Below are 23,609 nucleotides of genomic sequence, written 5' to 3' on the forward strand. Positions count from 1 at the left end.
GCTGCCATGGCTCAGAGACCTCAGTTTACAGGCGCCTGACGCAGAGGCTGCTTTGGTAACACAGGACTGGGATGAAGAGTCGCTGTTGTCCTTGGGAGAGAAGGATAGTGAGATATCGGATTCGTCTCAGATGGAGGAGGCTCCAGTGGGCTCTCAAGGTATGGGCAACGTTTATTCTGTTGAGAGGCTTGTTAGTTTTTTGGATGAGACTAAATGCAAACGAGTTGATTTGAACGATTATTTCTCTAATTAACAGCTGTTTATGGTGTCGGTAAAAACTGCTTTGGCAAAAGCTACGCTGGAGGAATTGGATCAGCGAAAGCGGTATCGGCTGAAGAAATTAGTTTATTTGACGAAACGGAGTTTGACTGCGTTTAAGGCTGCAACAGAATAAATGGATAGATACAATTTTGGAAATACTATTTTTAGAATAGTTTGGTGCTTGTTTTTTTTTATTCCGTTCTTATGGAGAGGATTCAAATAAGTACTTTAAACGTAAACGGCTGTAGGAGCGCTGTGAAGAGAGCTCAGGTGTTTCAGTTCCTCCTTCAGAAGGACTTGACAGTGGCGTTTCTGCAGGAGACGCGCTCAGACAGACTGAATGAGTGTGTTTCATGGGAGCAATATCAGTACTGGAGTGGCTGTGCTACTCTCAGGGAGACAGGTCGATATTGTGTCAATGAGTAAAGTTATTGCTGGGAGGAGGTTGAAGGTAGAGACTCGTTTGGATGACTCAGAAGTTATTTTTATTAATGTGTATGCACAAAATTATAGTAGAGAGAGGGTTCTTTAAAAAAAAATGCTGGGTCAGGTGTTAGTGGCCTGTGACCGTGCGTGCATGATTGTTTTAGGGGGTGATTTTAATTGTACAGAGAACTGCATATTAGACAGGAACCATGAGGAACCACATTTTCCAGCTGTAGCTGCATTGTCCCGTGTACTGCACGTTCATAGTATGGTAGATGTGTGGAGAACTTTACATCCGACTGTGCGTCATTATACTTGGACAAAGATTAATAGGAACCAATTGTCAAAAGCCCGGCTGGACAGGTTTTATTACTCAGGGCAGTTTTTTAAACGCATTCTGAGTAGTTACATTGTTCCTGCAATGTTTTCTGATCACCACTGTACAATTTTAAAAATTGGGTTAGTTTCTCAGGCACGTTATAACTCTTTGGCATTTTAACACCAGGTTAGTTGAGGACCATCAGTTTTTAGAGGTTTTTAAACTGTTTTGGCTCTCCTGGCAATCACAGAAACTGCAGTATGACAGTCTGAGTCTATGGTGAGACATGGGGAAAACACATATTAAAATATTCTGTCAGCAGTACACCTTGAACAGCACTCGGGCTTTTAATCAAATAGTTGGGGATTTGGAGAGAGAGATTGAGAGTGGAGACAAATATCAGTAGGGACAGTGATGCACAAGAGATCCAGTCTCTGAAAGACAAGAAAGTGTCTTTGGGAAGGCTGCTGGAGGAGAAAGCAAAGGGGGCATTAGTTCGCTCGCGTTTCACCCAGTTGAGGGATATGGATGGTCCCACCAAATTCTTCTTTGACCTGGAGAAGGGGGCGGCGGCGAGCAGACAGATGCTGTGTGTGCATCTCCCAAGTGGAGAGGAAGTGTGCAGTCAGCAGGAGATCAATGCGACGGCTGTGGATTTCTATAGCCAGTTGTTTGCTGCAGAGCCCTCTGATGAGGAACAGACTGCCTCCCTGCATCGTGATCTGCCCAGCCTGCCTCCAGAGCGGAGGATCCATCTGGAGACTCCCCTGACTCTGCAGGACTTGACAGAGGCGGTGGCACAGCCGTCAGTGGGGAGAGCACCTGGGATTGATGGACTGCAGGCTGAGTTTTATAAAGCTCTGTGGCCTGTCATTGGGGAGGATTTCTTTCAGGTTGTGGTGGAATGTGTTCTGGAGCAGGAGCTGCCCCTCAGCTGTCGTAGAGCAGTGGTCATCCTATTGCCAAAACAAGGGGATTTACAGGATCTGAAGAACTGGCGGCCAGTAGCCCTTTTATGCCTGGACTATAAAATCATTTATAAAGCACTGGCCAATAGGCTGAAGACATGCAATGATACAGTTGTACACTCTGATCAGTCCTATTGCATCTCTGGCAGGATGATATTTTATAACATTTTTTTAATTAGAGACATTTTTACAGTTAGTCAGTTTTTCAACCTGGACCTGGGGATAGTCTCTATTGATCAAGAAAAAGCATTTGACAGGGTGGATCATCAATATCTCTTTAAAACGATGCAGTCTTTTGGGTTTGCACTGTCTTTCATTTCCTTGACTGCACTATTGTACAAATATGTTTTTAGTTTATTGAAGATCAATAACAGCCTGAGTATACCATTTCCAGTGGATAGAGGAATTCAGCAGGGATGCCCACTGTCTGGAATGTTATATTCCTTGGCTATCGAACCATTGCTCTGTTTGCTGTGGAAAAAGCTGGCTGGTCTGGCCCTGCCCTCTGCGCACACTGCCACGCCTCTCACACTGTCAGCCTACGCCGATGATGTCACTGTTCTTATCACAAATCAGACTGACTTATCAGTCTTGAAGGACAGCTTGGACAAGTTCCAAAAGGCTTCATCTGCACAAGTGAATTGGGGAAAGTGTGTCACCTGTCTTTTGGGGCAGTGGGGTGGAGTAGGCCCCCCAGTGCTCCCACAGCCACTGCACTGGGACAGGATGGGGATCAAAGTGTTGGGGTTGTTTCTGGGGGGGCAGCAGTATGAACAAAAGGACTGGGAGGAGTTGATTGATACAGTGAGGAAGAGGCTTCAGAGCTGGCGATGGCTTTTACCACAGCTGTCATACAGGGGTAGGGTTCTCGTTATAAACAATCTGGTGGCTTCTATGCTTTGGTACAAGTTGACCTGCTAGCACCCCCCGCTTGGGCTGCTTAACGAGATTCAAACTGAGCTGCTGAATTTTTTTGGGGACGGTCATCACTGGCTGCAGCCTGCGCTCCTGTACTTGCCCCTGGAAGAGGGGCGTCAGGGCTTGATGGATGTGAGCAGTCAGGTGGCTGCTTTTCGATTTGAGGGCTGTCCAGCAGCTGCTCTTTTTCCCAAGCTTGGTGTGGAGACACCACCTTGTACCTCCTGTGTGTGAAGGTGCGCCACGCGGCCGCCCTCCAGTCAGTTTCCCCCCTCACACTGGAGCGAGCATCTCCACTGTGCGGAGGACACACAGCCTGCCTGGAGAACACTGTACAAGCCCCCCCCTCCCCAAGCGCTCAGGGGACCTGCAGTGGCGGGTCTTTCACGGCATTGTGGTCACGGGACGCTATGTGCACAGGGTCGACCCCACTGCTAGTCAGGACTGTGCTTTCTGTGGGGTGGAGGAGACTCTCACACATCTGTTCATTGACTGTACTAGACTGGAATCGCTCTGGGTTTTTTTGAGTGATTTTTTTCTCATCTTTTAATGTTGTGTTCAGTACAGATCTGTTTATTTGGAATGTACCCTATAACTGCAACAAAAGGTTTGAAATAGGGCTTGTTAACTTTGTCCTGGGACAAGCAAAGCTGGCAATCTGGCAGAGCAGAAGGAATCGGTTGCAGGGGGGAGTGGGTGTGTGTGATGCACTGATGATGACGAGGTTTTTGATCATTGCCAGAGTGAGAGTGGACTTTGCCTTCTATTCCCTTGTCCATGACTTGCCGAGTTTCCAGCAGCGCTGGTGTGTTAGTGAAGGGGTGTGTTCAGTGATGGGAGGGCAGCTGGTAATGCATGTGTGAGGATGGTAAGGAGTGGGAGGCATGCAGTGGGTAAAGGGGAGGGGGGAATACAAAGGAAAACAAAGAACAAAAAGTGTGGGTTGTAATTTTAAGGATTTATCAGTGTAATATTGTATTTTTTTTGTAATAAAGGACTTTTAAAAGTCTCTCTCTCTCTCCTTTTCTCTCTCTGTCTCTCTCCCTCTCAATTAATTTGAATATACCATTCAGTCAGTTGGTGTTAATGTACTGTAATAACTCTCTCTCTCCCCTGCCCTCTCTCTCTCCCTCTCTCTATCTCTCTCTCAGGACCAGTTGATAACAGAGTTAGAGAGAGTCCAGCTGGAGCTTGATCAGCTCAGAGGGAGGCCAGGCTCCTCCTACTCCAGGTAACCCCACTCACTGATGCAAATACACATATATGGCCCCACTCCCACATTAAACCTCTGACAGTTAAACAATTAAAACATACCTGACTCCACTTCTTCTGTCTCCTGCTTTCCCCCTCTCCCGCTCTATTTCAGGTCTCTCCCAGGCAGTGCTCTAGAGCTAAGATACTCCCAGGGGGGTGGATCCCTCCCCGCTGGCTCCTCCACTCACCTCGATCACTACGGCAACGCCTCCGGCAGTGTAGTGAGGAGGGCACCTCGGGGTCGCTGGGGTCCTGCCAGAGAGGAGCCAAGCAAGGTAAGAACACCTTCTGACTGACTGACTAACTGACTGGCTGACTGACTGACTGACTGACTAACATACTGACCATGTATGTACTGTAGTGTCCAGTCTCTGTGTGTGTTGTATATAATAATTTCTCACTCTCTCTGCCTCTCAGTACTCAGAGTGGGACAGTGGCTCGGTGCTGGGCCCCGGGTTTGAGGGTGGGGTTGAGGGCGGGTGCTCAGATGAGGAGGAGGACAGGGAGACGCTGTTCAGCTCGGAGCTGCTGTCCCCCAGCGGACAGACGGATGTCCAAACTCTGGCCATCATGCTGCAGGAGCAACTGGAGGCCATCAACAAGGAGATCAAGTGAGAGAGAAAGAGAGAGAGATTTTCATCAGTTTCAGTCTGTGTATCAGTCAGTCAGTCAGTCAGAGAGTAAGACTCCATTCACACTTGAGGTCTAGGCCTTGAAAAGTTAGACCAGCTTATTGAGGTAGCCTACAGTCCTAAACTACAGTTGACTCCAGATAATTATGATTTTGCACTCAACCGATTATGCATTAATCCGGAGAAAGTTATGAAAATATAATACAAAGACAATATAGTCTGTGTGCACATGTACAGGCATATATGACTCCTATAAATAAGATTAATCATTCATCTATTTGTTGCTACAAAAACCTAAAATTATAAATCAGTAACTGTAGGCCCTTTCGTTTACGGTACCAGAAGTACGAAAATAGACAGAAATCAGTACAAAAATATTGTATAGTGTCTAAATCAAGGAACAACTCAATAAAACAACTTTGGACATAGTACAGAATAATGTACTGTTTCAAAGTAAACTCTGCTTAGGGGCAAAATTCAGGCTACCAAAAATAGCTCAGACCACTGCACAAAACAAACAGTATTTTCTCTAAATTATTTTTATTTCACTCTTTGTCATATCTATCTAGCCATATGTCTAATTTCGCTAGCTCGCAACTTCACAGAAAAAAGTATATGTTAAAAATGAGTTCAATTCAAACTACTCTGGTCAATAAAAATAGCAGGTAAAATTGATTGATTGATTTATTTTACTGCTAAGTATGAAATTAAGTACTTGATTGAAGTCTGAACTTTATTATAGTGTACAGCACTATGCAATTATCAGGTATAAAATGCATTGTGAAATTGTGATCTGAATTATGCATTAAAATTATATGCCTTTAATCAAAGCAGAAATGCTAAGATCAGACTTAATAAATGTGGACCACAACAAACGAAGTAGAGTGCAGAGAAAATCGTGCAAGGAAATTCTGAGAAGCAGACCAGAGATAAACCATAAACCATTGGATGTACATTTAGGTCCATAAATGTTTGGACAAGGACACAATTTCCATAATTTTGGCTCTGCATGCCACCACAATGGATTTGAAAGGAAACAATCAATATGTTTTATAAGTGTAGACTTTCATCTTTAATTTGAGGGTAGTTACATCCAAATTGGGTGAACGGTGTAGGAATTACGCCCATTTGTATATGTGGTCCCCACAATTTTAGGGGCTCAAAAGTAATTGGACAAACTAACATAATCATGAATTCAATACTTGGTGGCAAATCTGTTGCAGTCAATGACTGCCTGAAGTCTGGAACCTATAGACATCACCAGATGCTGGGTTTCTTCCCTGGTGATGCTCTGTCAGGCCTATACTGCAGCTGTCTTTAGTTCCTGCTTGTTCTTGGGGCGTTTTGCCTTAAAAATCAAAACAAACCAATCAGAGAGATTGTAAAAAAACATTAGGTGTGGCCAAATCAACTATTTGGTACATTCTTAAAAAAATGAATGCGCTGGTGAGCTCAGGAACACCAAAAGGCCCAGAAGACCACGGAAGACAACTGTGGTGGATGACAGAAGAATTATTTCCCTGGTGAAGAAAAACCCCTTCACAACAGTTGGCCAGATCAAGACCACCCTCCAGGAGGTAGGCGTATCTGTGTCAAAGTCAACAGTCAAGAGAAGACTTCACCAGAGTAAATACAGAGGGTGTACCACAAGATGTAAACAGGAAACAGGAAGACCAGATTAGAGTTTGCCAAAAAACATCTAAAGAACCCTGTACACTTCTGGAACAACATCCTATGGACAGATGAGACAAAGATCAACTTGTACCAGAATGATGGGAAGAGAAGTGTATGGAGAGGGGAAGGAACTGTTCATGATCTGAAGCATACCATCTCATCTGTGAAGCATGTTATGGCATGGGCATGTATGGCTGCCAAGGGAACTGGTTCCCATGTATTTATTGATGATGTGACTGCTGACAGCAGGATGAATTCTGAAGTGTTTAGGGCTCAGATTCAGCCAAATTCTTCAAAACTCATTGGACGGCGCTTCACAGCGCAGATGGACAATGACCCAAAGTATACTGCAAAAGCAACCCAAGACTTTTTTTAAGGCAAAGAAGTGGAATGTTTTGCAATGACCAAGTCAATCACCTGACCTGAATCCAATTGAGCATGCATTTCACTTGCTGAAGACAAAACTGAAGGCAAAACGCCCCAAGAACAAGCAGGAACTAAAGACAGCTGCAGTACAGGCCTGGCAGAGCATCACCGGACGAAACCCAGCATCTGGTGATGTCTATGGGTTCCAGACTTCAGGCAGTCATTGACTTATTGAGTCATCACCAAGTATTGAAATTCACAATTTAATTAATGATTATGTTAGTTTGTTCAATTACTTTTGAGCCCCTAAAATTGAAGGGACCACATATAAAAATAGGTGTAATTCCTACACTGTTCACCCAATTTGGAAATACCCTCAAATTAAAGATGACAGTCTACACTTAAAGAACATATTCGTTTCCTTTCAAATTCCTGTGGTGGTGTATAGAGACAAAATGATGAAAATTGTGTCCTTGTCCAAATATTTATGGACTTAACTATATCGAAACTGCAGCACTGATGACACGGACACATTGGATGTACTATATTGTATATATATTCTGAATGCATGTGTGTATGTGTTGATTGTAAATCTCAATATTGATAAATAATGCATATGAGGATATTATGTATTGTGATTCCTACTAAATGTTCTTAGCTTTCAGGTGAATTGTATAAGAGCACTTTTAGATTTGTAGAATCGAAGATACAGACATTTGAAATGGGTAATGTACTAATTCCTCATTGAACCATGCTGTTGAACGCATGGTGATCTATATTATAATGTCTATATTAATCCCTCCCTCTTTCTCTCTATCTCAGGTTGATCCAGGAGGAGAAGGAGAGCACAGAGCTGCGGGCGGAGGAGATCGAGAGCCGGGTGAGCAGCGTGGCACTGGAGGGCCCCCCTCCCCCACCCTCCTCCCTGGGGGGGGCACGTGGCCTCATTCCTCCATCTCTCACCTCCTCCACGCTGGCAAGCCCCTCCCCCCCCAGCTCTGGCCACTCCACTCCCCGCCTCACGCACTCCCCTGCCCGAGAGAATGACAGACAGGTAAGAGAGGGAGAAGGAGTGGGGAGTGGGCAGAGGGAGAAGGTGAAGGGGGGAGTGGGGAGATGGAGTGGGAGAGAGGGAGAGAATGAGAGAGATGTTGTGGGTAATAGAGAAGGGGAGAGATGGTGAGTATGTGAGTAAAAGTTCATATTATGTCTTTGTCAGGGAATTTTTTCATAAATTCTACATCTCTCTCCCTCTCTCTCTACAGAGTAAGGAGGATGATCGCTCCCTGGCTCTCCTGGACTCGACTCCTCCCCCCACCCCTCGAGCACTGAGATTGGACAGGATGACACATACACACCCGGGGGCAGGGCTAGAGGATGTCCGGGACTTCCGCAGGTAAGCGACTGGTGGATGGCCAATGAGGTTTCAGTGTGTATGTCTGTGTCTCTGTGTGACTGTGTGAGTGATCGTTCATGTACTGTAGTGTCCATTTGCTCAGTCAATTAGTCTGTCTGTATTAACTATCCCTCCCTCCCCTTCTCTCTCAGTCTTTCTGCTGATGGCAGTAGCTCTAACAGCAGTCAGGACTCTCTGCACAAGTCAAGTAAGAAGAAGAGCATCAAGTCTTCTATTGGTCGCTTGTTTGGCAAGAAGGAGAAGGGTCGATTGGGCCAGCCCGGTCGAGAGTCTGCTTCCCTGGGTAAGCTTGTGAGAGAGAAAATAGAACTATAGGCAAGATGGCTGCCACCAGTGTAAGCCTATGATGTGTTTGACCATGTTTGTAGTTTCTTTTTGCCACTTTGAGCAGGGAGGGGGAGGGGACAAGGGCGGGTGCAGTTGTAGGCTGAAAGAACTACAAGTAAGATGGCTGCCACCAGTGTAATTCCTGTAATGCCCTCTTTGTTAAAGGTTTTTTGCTCTGTGTGTAGAGAGTTATTCATGGTAAACCAACAAACAAACAAAGCTCTCAAAATTAATTTTATTCTAATTCTAATTGAAAAAGTCATGTTCAACACAATAGGCAGGGATATGCTAAACACAATAGGCAGAGACATATTAAACACAAGAGGCAGGGTCATTATTATTATTTATTTCTTAGCAGACACCCTTGTCCATGGTGAATTACAAAATATAAGAGCAATACAACGTGCAATAATACAGTGCAGTTCAAGGCATAATACATTCTACAAATTGCAATTTACACAAGTGTATATGAGATGTACAGTAAACAATATATGAGGTCTTACATCCTAGGTGTATAAATGCTATCTTACAGGAGACAAAATTATTAAATTACAAGTACTGTTGGACATTTTGAACACAAGAGGCAGGGACATGCTAAATACAAGAGGCAGGCAGACATATTCCGGTCCCAACAGACTGTTCTCAGTGTGTTCAACCCACCTCTCACACAGGGGATTGAACTCACTTCCCAGTTACCATTGCAAACACACAACACGTATATACTCAACAATGATACAATTCATAACTGTCACATCTCTTCCATCATTATTACCTGAATCACATCTATCATTTCATTAAGAGTAGAAAAAACAAAACATCCACAATTCATCCTAAAAGATAATTCAAATGATTATTACAATTACCAAAGCAGTGACCAGTCTCTTCATAAAGACCTAACTTATCCATCTAAACCATTTATCTTCTCAGTCCCAACAATACTCTTTCAGTCCACATTGTACATTCAAAATGGAGCCAGAGTGTATGTGTGAGAAGGTCTGGCTACAGATGATGTTTCATCTATATGTATAATAGCTCATTTTAGTTCTGCCAGCACATTTTAGAAGGTGTATACACCGATCAGCCATAACATTATGACCACCTGCCTAATATTGTATAGGCCCCCCTTTTGCCGTCAAAACAGCCCTGACCCGTCGAGGCATGGACTCCACTAGACCTCTGAAGGTGTGCTGTAGTATCTGGCACCAAGACGTTAGCAGCAGATCCTTTAAGTCCTGTAAGTTGCGAGGTGGGGCCTCCATGGATCGGACATCCCACAGATGCTCAATTGGATTGAGATCTGGGGAATTTGGAGGCCAAGTCAACACCTTGAACTCGTGATTCATCAGACTAGGCCACCTTCTTCCATTGCTCCGTGGTCCAGTTCTGATGCTCACGTGCCCATTGTAGGAGCTTTCGGCAGTGGACAGAGGTCAGCATGGGCACCCTGACTGGTCTGCAGCTACACAACCCCATACGCAACAAACTGCAATGCACTGTGTGTTCTGACACCTTTCTATCAGAACCAGCATTAACTTTTTCAGCAATTTGAGCTACAGTAGCTCATCTGTTGGATCGGACCACATGGGCCAGTACTTTTGATAGGTACTGACCACTGCAGACTGGGAACACCCCACAAGAGCTGCAGTTTTGGAGATGCTCTGACCCAGTTGCGTAGGTCAAAACAGGAAAAGGCAGATGTCTGATACACAAAGAGACTAACAAGTAATAACAGGCTCAGAAATTTAGCACTAAAAGGTACAAAGGGCTATAATAAAGGGGCAAATGAGTGGGGAATGAGGAGCAGGTGTGGTGAGAACTGAAGACAGGGACTGATAATGCAATAATGAGGATGAGTAGAGACTGGGAAATGGCAGGGGTGACCTCTGGTGGTGATATGGGGAACTGTTTAGGCAGGGATTTGTTCAACTATGGGGCAGTTTGAGGGATCTCTCAATTATCACCATTCTGATCAGATTATCCAGAAGGAGGTATTCTAATGCATGATCTTTAATAACACTGCGAGCCCTACCAATTATCAAAACCACTGCAATTTCTTTTTTAAACTTCAAAGGAGGCTCAGTGTCCCATTTCAGATACAATTTGGAATGTGAATAGGCTTTTAATTTTTTTTTTATATCTAATCCAATCCTGAATTATGATTGGTCCTCCTTTATCTATTATTAAATAATAATGTTTGTATCATCAATAGAGATTGAGTTATATTTAATATTTTTTATTTATAAAGTTTCTCAACATCCAGATCTTCCATTCTGCACAAAGTTGCAAATAGAAACATTTTCCATAAAAAATGATTTATTCAATTTACATTTGAGAAACCCTGAGCTTAGTCAAATACACCATTAGTTTCATGACAACAACTGTGGGGTGACTTGTTTGACCTGCAGCTGGAAAGGCCTAAATACAGAGTAGGGTATTTTGAGACTCATTTGAACTTAGACCCTGCTTCACCACTCTCCTCATGTGGAAGTCACGGTTAAGGATGTTCTTTTGTGGGAGACAATATTTAGTGTTTGCTGACTTCCAGGTATTTCAGAAATGGAGTTGGACTGCCCTCTCTCACTCCTCTCTCCAGAAGTGATTCTGCAATTAAGGTTTTTTTCTAATCTTCCTGATCTCTGCTTGTGCCTTCTTAACTCCCCCTATACTTCTCAACCCTGTATACCTCAAGACATACTTCAGACTTGTATAATGATTCAATTTAAACAGTTCAATCTTAATGACAAGTTCTTGCATTAGGAACATGAGATAAACCTCTACTTATAAGTGATATCTGGGTGTTGACAGATTCACAATCAGTTTTGGCTTCTGGAGGATTCCCTCCAGTACCCCCTCCCTCTCCCTCTCTCTCTTTCCCCTCTTGCTTCATCTTGTTTCTGTGATCTGGTGTTGGATGACTGCACAAATGTCTGGGTATTGTTTGTCGAGTTGCTTGTACCTTTGTCTTCATTATTGGTAAGATTTTCTACATGGGCACAAATAGATTTTATTGTATTTGTTCCATTTCCTTTAGTGTGTCATGGATTATATAACATATCTTTGATATCTCTTTTTTTTTTTGTAAACTGTATTATCAACAATGTCAGATCAAATAGCATTTAGAATTCAGGTCAAAATTCTGTTTCCTGGACCAGTTGTGGGTTCCTGTTGTAAACCTCAAGCTATTCTTTGGCTTCAATAATACTCACTCAGTGGATTAGGTGTTTTGTGTGTTTGTAATAGTAACAGGAATGTGAAAAGGAAAGCCTATGGTAGTGTCCTCCATATCTGTAGTTCTTGTACCTTTATGGAGATTTTATTGTAGACTTTTTAACCCCCCCCAACCCTCTCTCTCTCTCTCTCAGCGTCTACTCCCTCAGATGAACTGGGCAGTGCTGACCCCCTGGGACTGACCAAGCTGACCGGGCCGGTGGAGAAGGACCGACGCAGCAAGAAGAAGTGAGACGCACTCCTTCCTCTTCATCCCTCCATCCCTTGGCATCTCTTCATTCCTCCCCACCTCTTTCTCTCCCTCCCTATTAGGGTTGAAAATTTTGCCTTTATTAAAAAAACTGTAATCAAAGCTCATTAGTCGGCGGTTAACAGACTAATCGACTATAAAATGCCAACTTAAACATCAAAATACAAGAAACCGTCTAGAAATATGCCCATTTGGGGAAAAAAAGTCTTCCTGTACTTCCTGTAGTCGGTAGGGGGCTGGTTCGTCATGCTGCATTGCAGAAGTCAGGCGAAACAGAATTGTTTGTAAATTTAATGGAGGAAATGACTCAAATTTATAAATCCATTAGCTTGATCTTAAATAAAACAAGTTTGAAAATGCTCTAAGGCTCTGGGTGGCACCTCGGACAGATCTTCCGTGACTGCAGTGCAGTAGGAATTTGAGGTTCCTAAATTAACACGTATCCTTTTTGACAACACAATATATTTTCTGATTTAATAATATAACCAAGATATAAGTCGAGAAATAATTATAATGTTAATAATACAGTGTAAAAGGCATACAGTGAGGGAAAAAAGTGTTTGATCCCCTGCTGATTTTGTACGTTTTCCCACTGACAAAGAAATTATCAGTCTATAATTTTAATGGTAGGTGTATTTTAACAGTGAGAGACAGAATAACAACAACAAAATCCAGAAAAATGCATTTCAAAAAAATTATAAATTGATTTGCATGTTAATGAGGGAAATAAGTATTTGATCCCCTATCAATCAGCAAGATTTCTAGCTCCCAGGTGTCTTTTATACAGGTAACGAGCTGAGATTAGGAGCACTCTCTTAAAGGGAGTGCTCCTAATCTCGGCTCGTTACCTGTATAAAAGACACCTGTCCACAGAAGCAATCAATCAATCAGATTCCAAACTCTCCACCATGGCCAAGACCAAAGAGCTGTCCAAGGATGTCAGGGACAAGATTGTAGACCTACACAAGGCTGGAATGGGCTACAAGACCATCACCAAGCAGCTTGGTGAAAAGGTGACAACAGTTGGTGCGATTATTCGCAAATGGAAGAAACACAAAATAACTGTCAGTCTCCCTCGGTCTGGGGCTCCATGCAAGATCTCACCTCATGGAGTTTCAATGATCATGAGAACAGTGAGGAATCAGCCCAGAACTACATGGGAGGATCTTGTTAATGATCTCAAGGCAGCTGGGACCATAGTCACCAAGAAAACAATTGGTAACACACTATGCCGTGACTGACTGAAATCCTGCAGCGCCCGCAAGGTCCCCCTGCTCAAGAAAGCACATGTACAGGCCTGTCTGAAGTTTGCCAATGAACATCTGAATGAATCAGAGGAGAACTGGGTGAAAGTGGTCTCAGATGAGACCAAAATCGAGCTCTTTGGCATCAACTCAACTCGCCGTGTTTGGAGGAGGAGGAATGACCCCAAGAACACCATCCCCACCGTCAAACATGGAGGTGGAAACATTATGCTTTGGGGGTGTTTTTCTGCTAAGGGGACAGGACAACTGCACCGCATCAAAGGGACGATGGACGGGGCCATGTACCATCAAATCTTGGGTGAGAACCTCCTTCCCTCAACCAGGGCATTGAAAATGGGTCGTGGATGGGTATTCCAGCATGACAATGACCCAAAACACACAGCCGAGGCAACAAAGGAGTGGCTCAAGAAGAAGCAAATTAAGGTCCTGGAGTGACCTAGCCAGTCTCCAGACCTTAATCCCATAGAAAATCTGTGGAGGGAGCTGAAGGTTCGAGTTGCCAAACGTCAGCCTCGAAACCTTAATGACTTGGAAAGGATCTGTAAAGAGGAGTGGGACAAAATCCCTCTTGAGATGTGTGCAAACCTGGTGGCCAACTACAAGAAATGTCTGACCTCTGTGATTACCAACAAGGGTTTTGGCACCAAGTACTAAGTCGAAGGGGTCAAATACTTATTTCACTCATTAACATGCAAATCAATGTATAACTTTTTTGAAATGCATTTTTCTTGATTTTTTTGTTGTTATTCTGTCTCTCACTGTTAAAATACACCTACCATTAAAATTATAGACTGATCATTTCTTTGTCAGTGGGCAAACGTACAAAATCAGCAGGGGATCAAATACTTTTTTCCCTCACTGTATTAATATAAATTGTGACCGTCCCTTTAAATTAACGTAGTTAATTAACGTACGTAGTTAACGTACTTTCCCATTCTGCAATTGGAGGCAAAAAAATTACGTTTTTCTGTGTGCTTGCTTGTATAGGGGCTCTTGGTCTATTACATGATATAATAATGATTATTTAGTGTATTTTTTAAGATTTGAAATTCTCACTTCATCTCATCTCTGTATTGTCCAAATCTAAGTTAGATCAACTCAATAATTTAATTTAATTAACGAAGATCCACAGCACATGTGTCACCATTGAGGATTGGGACCAGACCAAAGAAAACATGCACACACTACACACATATAAAAATTAGACATGGAAATATAATAAAACAGACACACACACACACATTTCCACAGTAATTATGGTTTTGAGTTTGTGTATGATTGCAGATGTATTTGCAACATACAATGGTAAAAATTGTTAGATTAAGAGTTCAGACCTATTCTGTCAACTTGCTTTCATGTGTTTACCAGTAGCACCATCAATACCTGCAGCTGCCATCTTAGCCTCAGTGGGGCAGATGGCACAGTTCGCATATCTTGAATTTATGTCTGTAACGTAAAAGCTGCAATGGGTTGGTAAAAAGTAAAGCAACAGGATTGAATTGGACACTTTTAAATTATGTATTTTTAGGCTTGAGACATACCCCAAAGACAATAAACAATTTAAAAAATGTGTTCTCCTTAAAGAAATGTCTGACAACAAAGAAACAGAGAGATTGGGTTGTGTACTTTCCATTAGCCAAAGACACCATTTTGTTAACACTTTGCCGCAATTTCATAACCTTTATTTTTAAGTTATTAAAAATACATATTTGTGTGTGATATATACACCGATCAGCCATAACATTATGACCACCTGCCTAATATTTGTGTAGGTCCCCCTTTTGACTCCACTAGACCTCTGAAGGTGTGCTGTGGTATCTGGCACCAAGACGTTAGCAGCAGATCCTTTAAGTCCTGTAAGTAGAGAGGTGGGGCCTCCATGGATCGGACTTGTTTGTCCAGCACTTCCCACAGATGCTCGATCGTATTGAGATCTGGGGAATTTGGAGGCCAAGTCAACACCTTGAACTTGTGATTCATCAGACCAGGCCACCTTCTTCCATTGCTCCGTGGTCCAGTTCTGATGCTCACGTGCCCATTGTAGGCGCTTTCAGCAGTGGACAGAGGGCATGGGCACCCTGACTGGTCTGTAGCTACGCAGCCCCATACGCAACAAACTGCGATGTACTGTGTGTTCTGACACCTTTCTATCAGAACCAGCATTAACTTTTTCAGCAATTTGAGCTACAGTAGCTCGTCTGTTGGATTGGACCACATGGGCCAGCCTTCGCTCCCCACGTGCATCGGTGAGCCTTGGCCGCCCATGACCCTGACGCCGGTTCACTGCTTTTTAGGTACTGACCACTGCAGGCCGGGAACACCCCACAAGAGCTGCAGTTTTGGAGATGCTCTGACCCAGTCGTCTAGCCGTCACAATTTGGCCCTTGTCAAAGTCGCTCAGATCCTTATGCTTGCCCATTTTTCCTGCTTCTAACACATCAACTTTGAGGACAAAATGTTCACTTGCTGCCTAATATATCCCACCCACTGACAGGTGCCATGATAACGAGATTATCAGTGTTATTCACTTCACCTGTCAGCGGTCATAATGACCAGGCAGACCGGTGTGTGTGTGTGTGTGTGTGTGTGTGTATATATATGTATATGTGTATATATATGTGTGTATATATATATATGTATATGTATGTGTATATATATATATATATATACACTCACCTAAAGGATTATTAGGAACACCTGTTCAATTTCTCATTAATGCAATTATCTAACCAACCAATCACATGGCAGTTGCTTCAATGCATTTAGGGGTGTGGTCCTGGTCAAGACAATCTCCTGAACTCCAAACTGAATGTCTGAATGGGAAAGAAAGGTGATTTAAGCAATTTTGAGCGTGGCATGGTTGTTGGTGCCAGACGGGCCGGTCTGAGTATTTCACAATCTGCTCAGTTACTGGGATTTTCACGCACAACCATTTCTAGGGTTTACAAAGAATGGTGTGAAAAGGGAAAAACATCCAGTATGCGGCAGTCCTGTGGGCGAAAATGCCTTGTTGATGCTAGAGGTCAGAGGAGAATGGGCCAACTGATTCAAGCTGATAGAAGAGCAACTTTGACTGAAATAACCACTCGTTACAACCGAGGTATGCAGCAAAGCATTTGTGAAGCCACAACACGTACAACCTTGAGGCGGATGGGCTACAACAGCAGAAGACCCCACCGGGTACCACTCATCTCCACTACAAATAGGAAAAAGAGGCTACAATTTGCACAAGCTCACCAAAATTGGACAGTTGAAGACTGGAAAAATGTTGCCTGGTCTGATGAGTCTCGATTTCTGTTGAGACATTCAGATGGTAGAGTCAGAATTTGGCGTAAACAGAATGAGAACATGGATCCATCATGCCTTGTTACCACTGTGCAGGCTGGTGGTGGTGGTGTAATGGTGTGGGGGATGTTTTCTTGGCACACTTTAGGCCCCTTAGTGCCAATTGGGCATCGTTTAAATGCCCCGGCCTACCTGAGCATTGTTTCTGACCATGTCCATCCCTTTATGACCACCATGTACCCATCCTCTGATGGCTACTTCCAGCAGGATAATGCACCATGTCACAAAGGTCAAATCATTTCAAATTGGTTTCTTGAACATGACAATGAGTTCACTGTACTAAACTGGCCCCCACAGTCACCAGATCTCAACCCAATAGAGCATCTTTGGGATGTGGTGGAACGGGAGCTTCGTGCCCTGGATGTGCATCCCACAAATCTCCATCAACTGCAAGATGCTATCCTATCAATATGGGCCAACATTTCTAAAGAATGCTTTCAGGACCTTGTTGAATCAATGCCACGAAGAATTAAGGCAGTTCTGAAGGCGAAAGGGGGTCAAACACAGTATTAGTATGGTGTTCCTAATAATCCTTTAGGTGAGTGTATGTATTGTGCATACTAGAAATTTATATATTCTTTAAATGCTTGTATGTAGTGTTTTTTATTTTTTTTATTTTTTACTTTAGCTGGAACTCAACTAACCTATTTTTGGAGCACCCAAGTCTGAGTGAGGAAACGATAGCTTACGCACACTTACAATTCAGAAACTTCTCACAACTTGAGTAATGAAACCCATAAATACAAATCTCCAGTGTTGTTTATTTCAAATTTAACTTTTTAACTGATAGGAGTGACCCATCAATTTGTTATTTGATGGTTAACAGTTAACATCCTTACTCCCTACACTCACACATCTGTAAGATAGTCCCTCACTCCTCCCTTTGTCTCCCTCCATCCCTCCCTCTCTCTATCCATTCATCCCTTCATCTTTCTTTCTATCCCTGTCTATCTGAACACACAGATCAATAGAAGAGCCCCCCCTCTTCCCTCTGTGTCCCTCCACCCCCTCTCTCTCTGTCCCTCTCTTTCTTGACACACAATTGCCTATTGATAATATTAGTCGTTGCTGAAGATCCGGTCACATGGCAGGGGTGATGCAAGCTGATTGTCTGACTTGGCTGTGTTTGTCCTGCCCCCAGGCATGAGCTATTGGAGGAAGCCTGTCGCCAGGGGTTACCATTCGCTTCCTGGGATGGCCCTACTGTGGTGTCCTGGTTAGAGGTAGGACACTGTGTGTATGTATGTACATTTGTGTCTGTATGTGTGTGTGTGTGTGTGTGTGTCTGTATGTCAGTCTGTGTCTGTGTGTATGTGTGTCAATGTGTGTTTGTGTCTGTCACTCTGTGTCAGTGTGTGTAAACATTAACCTCTCTCTTCCCCTCACCCCTCTTACCCCTTCTCCTCTCCATGTATCTTTTTATCCATCCCCTGCCCCTCTCCCCCTCCTCAGCTGTGGGTGGGGATGCCAGCCTGGTATGTGGCCGCCTGCAGGGCCAATGTCAAGAGCGGAGCCATAATGGCCAACCTGTCCGACACCGAGATCCAGAGAGAGATCGGCATCAGCAACCCCCTGCACCGGCTCAAACTGAGGCTTGCAATACAGGAAATGGTCTCACTCACTTCCCCTTCTGCCCCTGCCAGCACACGCTCTGTGAGTCCCTGCTTTCTCCACTACATCTTGCCATCTGGACTACAAATATGGCCGTGGTGGCTTCAGGGGAGTCTAGGGGAGGCCATCTTGTTTGTAGTAGGGATGTGCATGACAAATATTTTGATTATCGATAATTCCATAGTTGTTGTCGGCAACTATTTGAATAGTTGCCCACCCCCCATTCAGAATGCGACATACAATGCAATGTGACCATTATAATTGCAAAAAGTTCTGAACTTTGTTTTAAAATACTTATCTAACACAACACTTTGGTTAAATAAACATTAGTCTATGTAAAAAATACCTTCATATTAGAATAAGTACAGAAATGGCATAATAACAGCAGCAATAATCATACCTATCAACTCTCAATTAGGGTGACCCTTAAATATGGAAAATATTTAAACTTTTGAAAATGTTGACACTCACCCTCCAGACTGTTGCTACACTATAAAAGAAACGTCCCAACGAAATATTTTTGCATTTGGGTAATATTTAGGGTGTGCTCAAGTCGTTTTCATTTGTTCGAAAATCTCGTTTGCAACTGCAATTGCTTATTTTTGGTATTTGTTCACTGCCACTCTCACAGCTTACTTATTTATTATTTATTTTGTATGCTGTCCTCAGTGATGTCATCATGAGGTCACTTCCTGCCATTTTGTAATAAACATAAACAAAAACTACGTTAATTATGAAAGTGAATTGTAGATTAAATTTCTGCTAGTGTTAATTATGGCTCTAGTAACTCATAGCAAAGATGTTATTTATCTTCTGGGTCATATGAAGGACAGTCTGGTTGGAGCTAAGCTGCGATCAGTTGGTGATGTAATGCACCTTTATCTGCATAAACTTATGAGTAGTGCTAAAACCAAACATGAGGCTGCATCTCAGACAATACATGAAGTGGAACCATTCTGGCACAAGGCAAGGATACCAATAAGACCTCGTCATCATGCTATTGAACAGTTGGAGCAGTTAATTTCCAGGTGGGAAAGGCTTAAGAAAAACAAAGGACGTCGAACTAAAACACAGATATCAAACGAAGAAAGCTTAACCGATACATTCTCCGATTTATTTGACATTGCTCACCAGGATGCGTTAGTATTAATCACGGTTGAAGAAGACAGAGCGTTCCTGCTAGCACAATGTGAAAAAGGTAGGAAAGGTGCAATGGCAGGCGTGGATACAAAACTGGTGAAGAAAGAAGCAGAACTGAGGCAAAAACTGGATAAACGCTGCAAGTGGGAAGAAAAACAGAAAGCAGAACTAGATATTTTCAACCAAAGCATTGCACTGTCATCAAGTGATGATGATACTGATTCTGAACCATTTTCAACAGAGAAAGAATCTGGAAGTTCGATTGTAGGAAACAAATTAACCAGAAAGAGAGGAAGAAAAAATATATTAACTGCTGATGTCATGGTTTCACTTGACCGCGCCAAAACGAGCTCCCGCAGTGCCGTGCACACACTTTCTGCTAGTGTTCATGCTTCTGGGCAGAAAGTTGAGGACTTCAATATCAACCGCTCTTCAATCCAGTGTGCACGTTTACTCATCGCAAGTGATCTGAAGGCAAGGTTTGATCCAAAGAAGCCATTAACCCTTCATTTTGATGGCAAGCTGATGATGGATTTAACTGGTGATGAAAAAGTTGACCGTCTTCCAATCCTTGTGTCAGGGTCTGGAGTTGATCAGCTTCTCTGCATTCCCAAACTGAGTGCAGGCACCGGTGAAGCCATGGCAAGTGCCATGCTTGAAGCTGTTGAATCATGGGGAATCAAGGATCAGATAAAAGCAGTTAGTTTTGACACCACGTCGAGCAATACTGGACAAAAAAATGGTGCCTGCGTGTTATTGTAAGGCAAGCTGAATTCACACCTGTTATATTTGGCTTGCCGTCATCATGTACATGAAATAATGCTAGAAGAAGTGTTTGCAGGGGCTATGGGTCCATCAAGTGGTCCAGACATCCGACTTTTCAAATGGTTTAAGTCATTTTGGCCTCACATAATTATCAGTGACTACAAGGCAGGAACTGATGACCCACAAGTAGCAGCCGCAGTGCACGACATCAAATCAGAAGCTATATTTTTCTTAGTTTCTCAAATGGAAACTACTCAGCCCCGTGATGACTACAGAGAACTACTTGAGCTAGCCATTCTGTTTCTGGGTGCTGAGCCTCCACGTGGTGTTCATATAATCAAACCTGGTGCACTGCATCGAGCCCGATTCATGGCCAAGCTGATATACACTTACAAGATATTCTTGTTTCGACATTCTGACTTCAAGCTGACCAACCGTGAACAAAAAGGCTTGGCAGAAATCTGCATATTCGGTGTTCAGGTCTACCTGAAATCATGGTTCTTGTCTCGGCTGCCAACCATCGCTCCAGCTAATGATCTGAGGCTTCTGCAAACACTGGTTTCGCTCGATACACAAGCAGCAAAAGGTGCACTAAAGAAGCTCTGTGGCCACCTGTGGTACTTGAGTGAAGAGCTAATTGCATTATCATTCTTTGACAGAGATGTTTCTGCTCAGGTGAAAAAGTTGATGGTTTCAGCACTTCAAAAGCCAGCATCCGAAGATCCACCAAAGCGAATAACAGTTGACATCACCAAAATCCATGAAATGCAGTTGCATGATTTCGTGACGATGACTTCAAAGAAGTTCTTTCACTTGTTGTCAATCCCTGATTCATTTCTGCAAACTGATCCAGACAAATGGATAACCAGCCCGGACTATTTGAAGGCTGAGGAAATTGTACGCGCTCTGCGGGTAACAAATGACACTGCAGAGAGAGGTGTTGCCATGATACAGGAGTACAGTGGTTTACTGACTAAAAGTGAAGAACAAACACAGTTTCTTCTACAAGTTGTTGCTGAGCATCGAAAGCTTTTTCCAGACAGTAACAAGATGACTGTACTTCATGGACTTTCTCCATCTACAAGCCTACCATTCGCAGAATGACTGGTATCATGTTTGCAAGCATCGAGCGCACTAGTATAGTTAGTTATTAGCTAAAAACTCTGATTTATTTAATGTGTTGTTTAACTTACAACTAATGGTTAAGACAATTTGCAATTTTGTGAGCAGGATATCTGTGACATTATAAAATGAGCAGTCATGTAGTGGCTACTGGCTATATTTTAATGTATAGTCTGTTACCTAAAAATCAAGTTTTCGTGAAAAAATTGAATATTTCTGTATGCTTGAGCACACCCTAAATGTCAACTGATCTCAATAAAATTTTGCACATTTCTTTCATTTGACATGGAGACTTGATTGAAAGGGTGAGAGGTTTAAAATTCCAAAGTTGAAATTTAAGGGTCACCCTACTCTCAATGCATCCTGTCTCAGACTCTCGTATTTGTTGTGACTTTTTGTTTATGAAGGATTATTTTGCAATAACAACTTTTAACTGACCGACAAAAATATTTTTCTTTTAACATTTTTATTAAATTAAATTTTCATTCAATAATAGTTTAGCAATTTGTGCTGCAATGAAAATGCCTTAACAATAGTGTCCTTGTCGCAATGTTTTCCGGTCATAACAGCGAAATACAACATGTATTAGACTACCTAATTTATACAATCTGCTTAACTAAAATATTTACTTTTCCATGTTTCCGAACCAAACTCAACATGTAGACTGCCGGTCTACGTTCGGAAACATACCTGTGCCTTCGAGTTCCAGTGAATAAAAGATAAATAGCAATCGCTGGCTGTGTATGTAGTTTAATAACATGAATTTCCTTTTCTGTTACTGCTAGTTTCACAGTTTGGCGTTTTGGTACATATTATACACTTAACAGTGTTTTCATTTACTTTGTTGTGTTCTTTTAGCGCAGATTTCCTTAGCCAAGGTACGTTCTAGTTTAGCCAATCACAGACAAGAAATAAAAGATCGCACAATCCTATTAAACTTCATTACAGCTACATAGAGAGCCAATCAACTGTACAGGAATAAACACTTTTTTACTTTTGAATGTTAGATTCAGTTGTCGATAGTGGCCATCATTCACATTTAGTAGAATTTTCGACTATTCGGTCTCATCCCTAGTTTGTAGTTCTTGTAGTGTTGATGACTTGTGCAGACTGTTTGGACTTCAGGCTGCAAATCTGTTTCATATTCTTATTTTGTATGTTTAATTTTTTTTTTTTAATGTTCAGCTGTATATTGATAGAAACTTTTTAATTTATTATTATAAATTTAATTGCATATATAAATGGAACTGACGCATCAGGCTACAAATGTGGCCGCCAAGGCTTTGGAAGTCTACTGGTGAGGCCATTTTGATTGTAGTTTTCTTTCTAAAGTTTGTCAGTGGTTGTGTCTGTCTCATGGTGGACTACAAATATGTCCATTGTCTAATTGGCAGTCTATGAGTGTTGAATATTTTGTTTGTGGTTCTTTTTAATTGTGATATTGCAAGAGAGAGCTTAAGTGCATTAGATGCCCAGTGGACTATATATACTGAATATTATATAGCCGACAATCTGGGCTTTGTAATAAAATCAGTCATTGCGAAATAATTATAATCGTGCCGATTGCTGAAACACAGGAATTTCTACAAATCATATATTCATATATTATTATCAATATTTATTTTATTAGCAGATGTCATAAAATATAAACAATTCAAGAATTGCACCTGATACAGCTCTTGTCTGCCTGTCCTCTGAGCGGCTCAGCAAGGTTCTGACTTTCCTTTGGATTTCAGTCTTGATCACGTTACAAACCAAGGTCTCTGGATTAAAGCCTTGATCATTCACCTGTTTGATCATGTATGTAATTATTTTGTATTAGGTGTAGGGCTGGTGACAGGTTGTTGCTAAGTGCAACATAAACAGTCATGTTGCAAAGGCACTGGAGTGTTGAAAAGCATGTTTTCTGCATTGATGTGTGAAGCTGTAATAGACAGACGTAGCCTCTTATGTTGCATAAGATGTTATATTTTAGTTTAATGCTATTTTTATAACTGGTTAGTTATGTTTTATGATTGTGTGCATATCGCTTTCTTCACCAGTTTACACAGTTGATTGTGTAAAGTTTATAAAAAAAAAAATGTGCTCATTTTGAAATATGAAAAATACGCAGTGTTTCTGCCCTGAAAATGTGATGTGTGATGTTCATATGTAAAACTATTAAGTTTTATCCAGCTCTTTTTTCATCACACAACTGTTTTATACAGGACTTATGTAGGTGAGGCGGTTGTATGTAGTAAGAAATCTCTGTGTTAATGTCATCACGCAGTGCTCAGCGAACTGTATGAGTATAAAAAATAGTTCAGTCAAGCATGTGATAT

At 42.3% G+C, this 23,609-nt stretch overlaps 1 protein-coding gene across 1 annotated transcript in view; it reads left to right on the forward strand.

The window, feature by feature from the left end:
- ppfia3 (PTPRF interacting protein alpha 3) overlaps window positions 1–23,609 on the forward strand; it is a 65,128-nt gene that overhangs the window by 34,072 nt on the left and 7,447 nt on the right. The window contains exons 14-22 of the mRNA XM_066708755.1: window positions 4,044–4,123; window positions 4,259–4,421; window positions 4,564–4,757; window positions 7,641–7,872; window positions 8,084–8,214; window positions 8,367–8,518; window positions 11,925–12,018; window positions 17,792–17,873; window positions 18,103–18,303. Coding sequence (XP_066564852.1) covers window positions 4,044–4,123; window positions 4,259–4,421; window positions 4,564–4,757; window positions 7,641–7,872; window positions 8,084–8,214; window positions 8,367–8,518; window positions 11,925–12,018; window positions 17,792–17,873; window positions 18,103–18,303 — 1,329 coding nt within the window. The remainder of the gene's footprint in view (window positions 1–4,043; window positions 4,124–4,258; window positions 4,422–4,563; window positions 4,758–7,640; window positions 7,873–8,083; window positions 8,215–8,366; window positions 8,519–11,924; window positions 12,019–17,791; window positions 17,874–18,102; window positions 18,304–23,609) is intronic.

The sequence above is a fragment of the Amia ocellicauda genome, chromosome 7 (genome assembly GCF_036373705.1).
Source record: "Amia ocellicauda isolate fAmiCal2 chromosome 7, fAmiCal2.hap1, whole genome shotgun sequence".
NCBI lineage: Eukaryota > Metazoa > Chordata > Actinopteri > Amiiformes > Amiidae > Amia > Amia ocellicauda.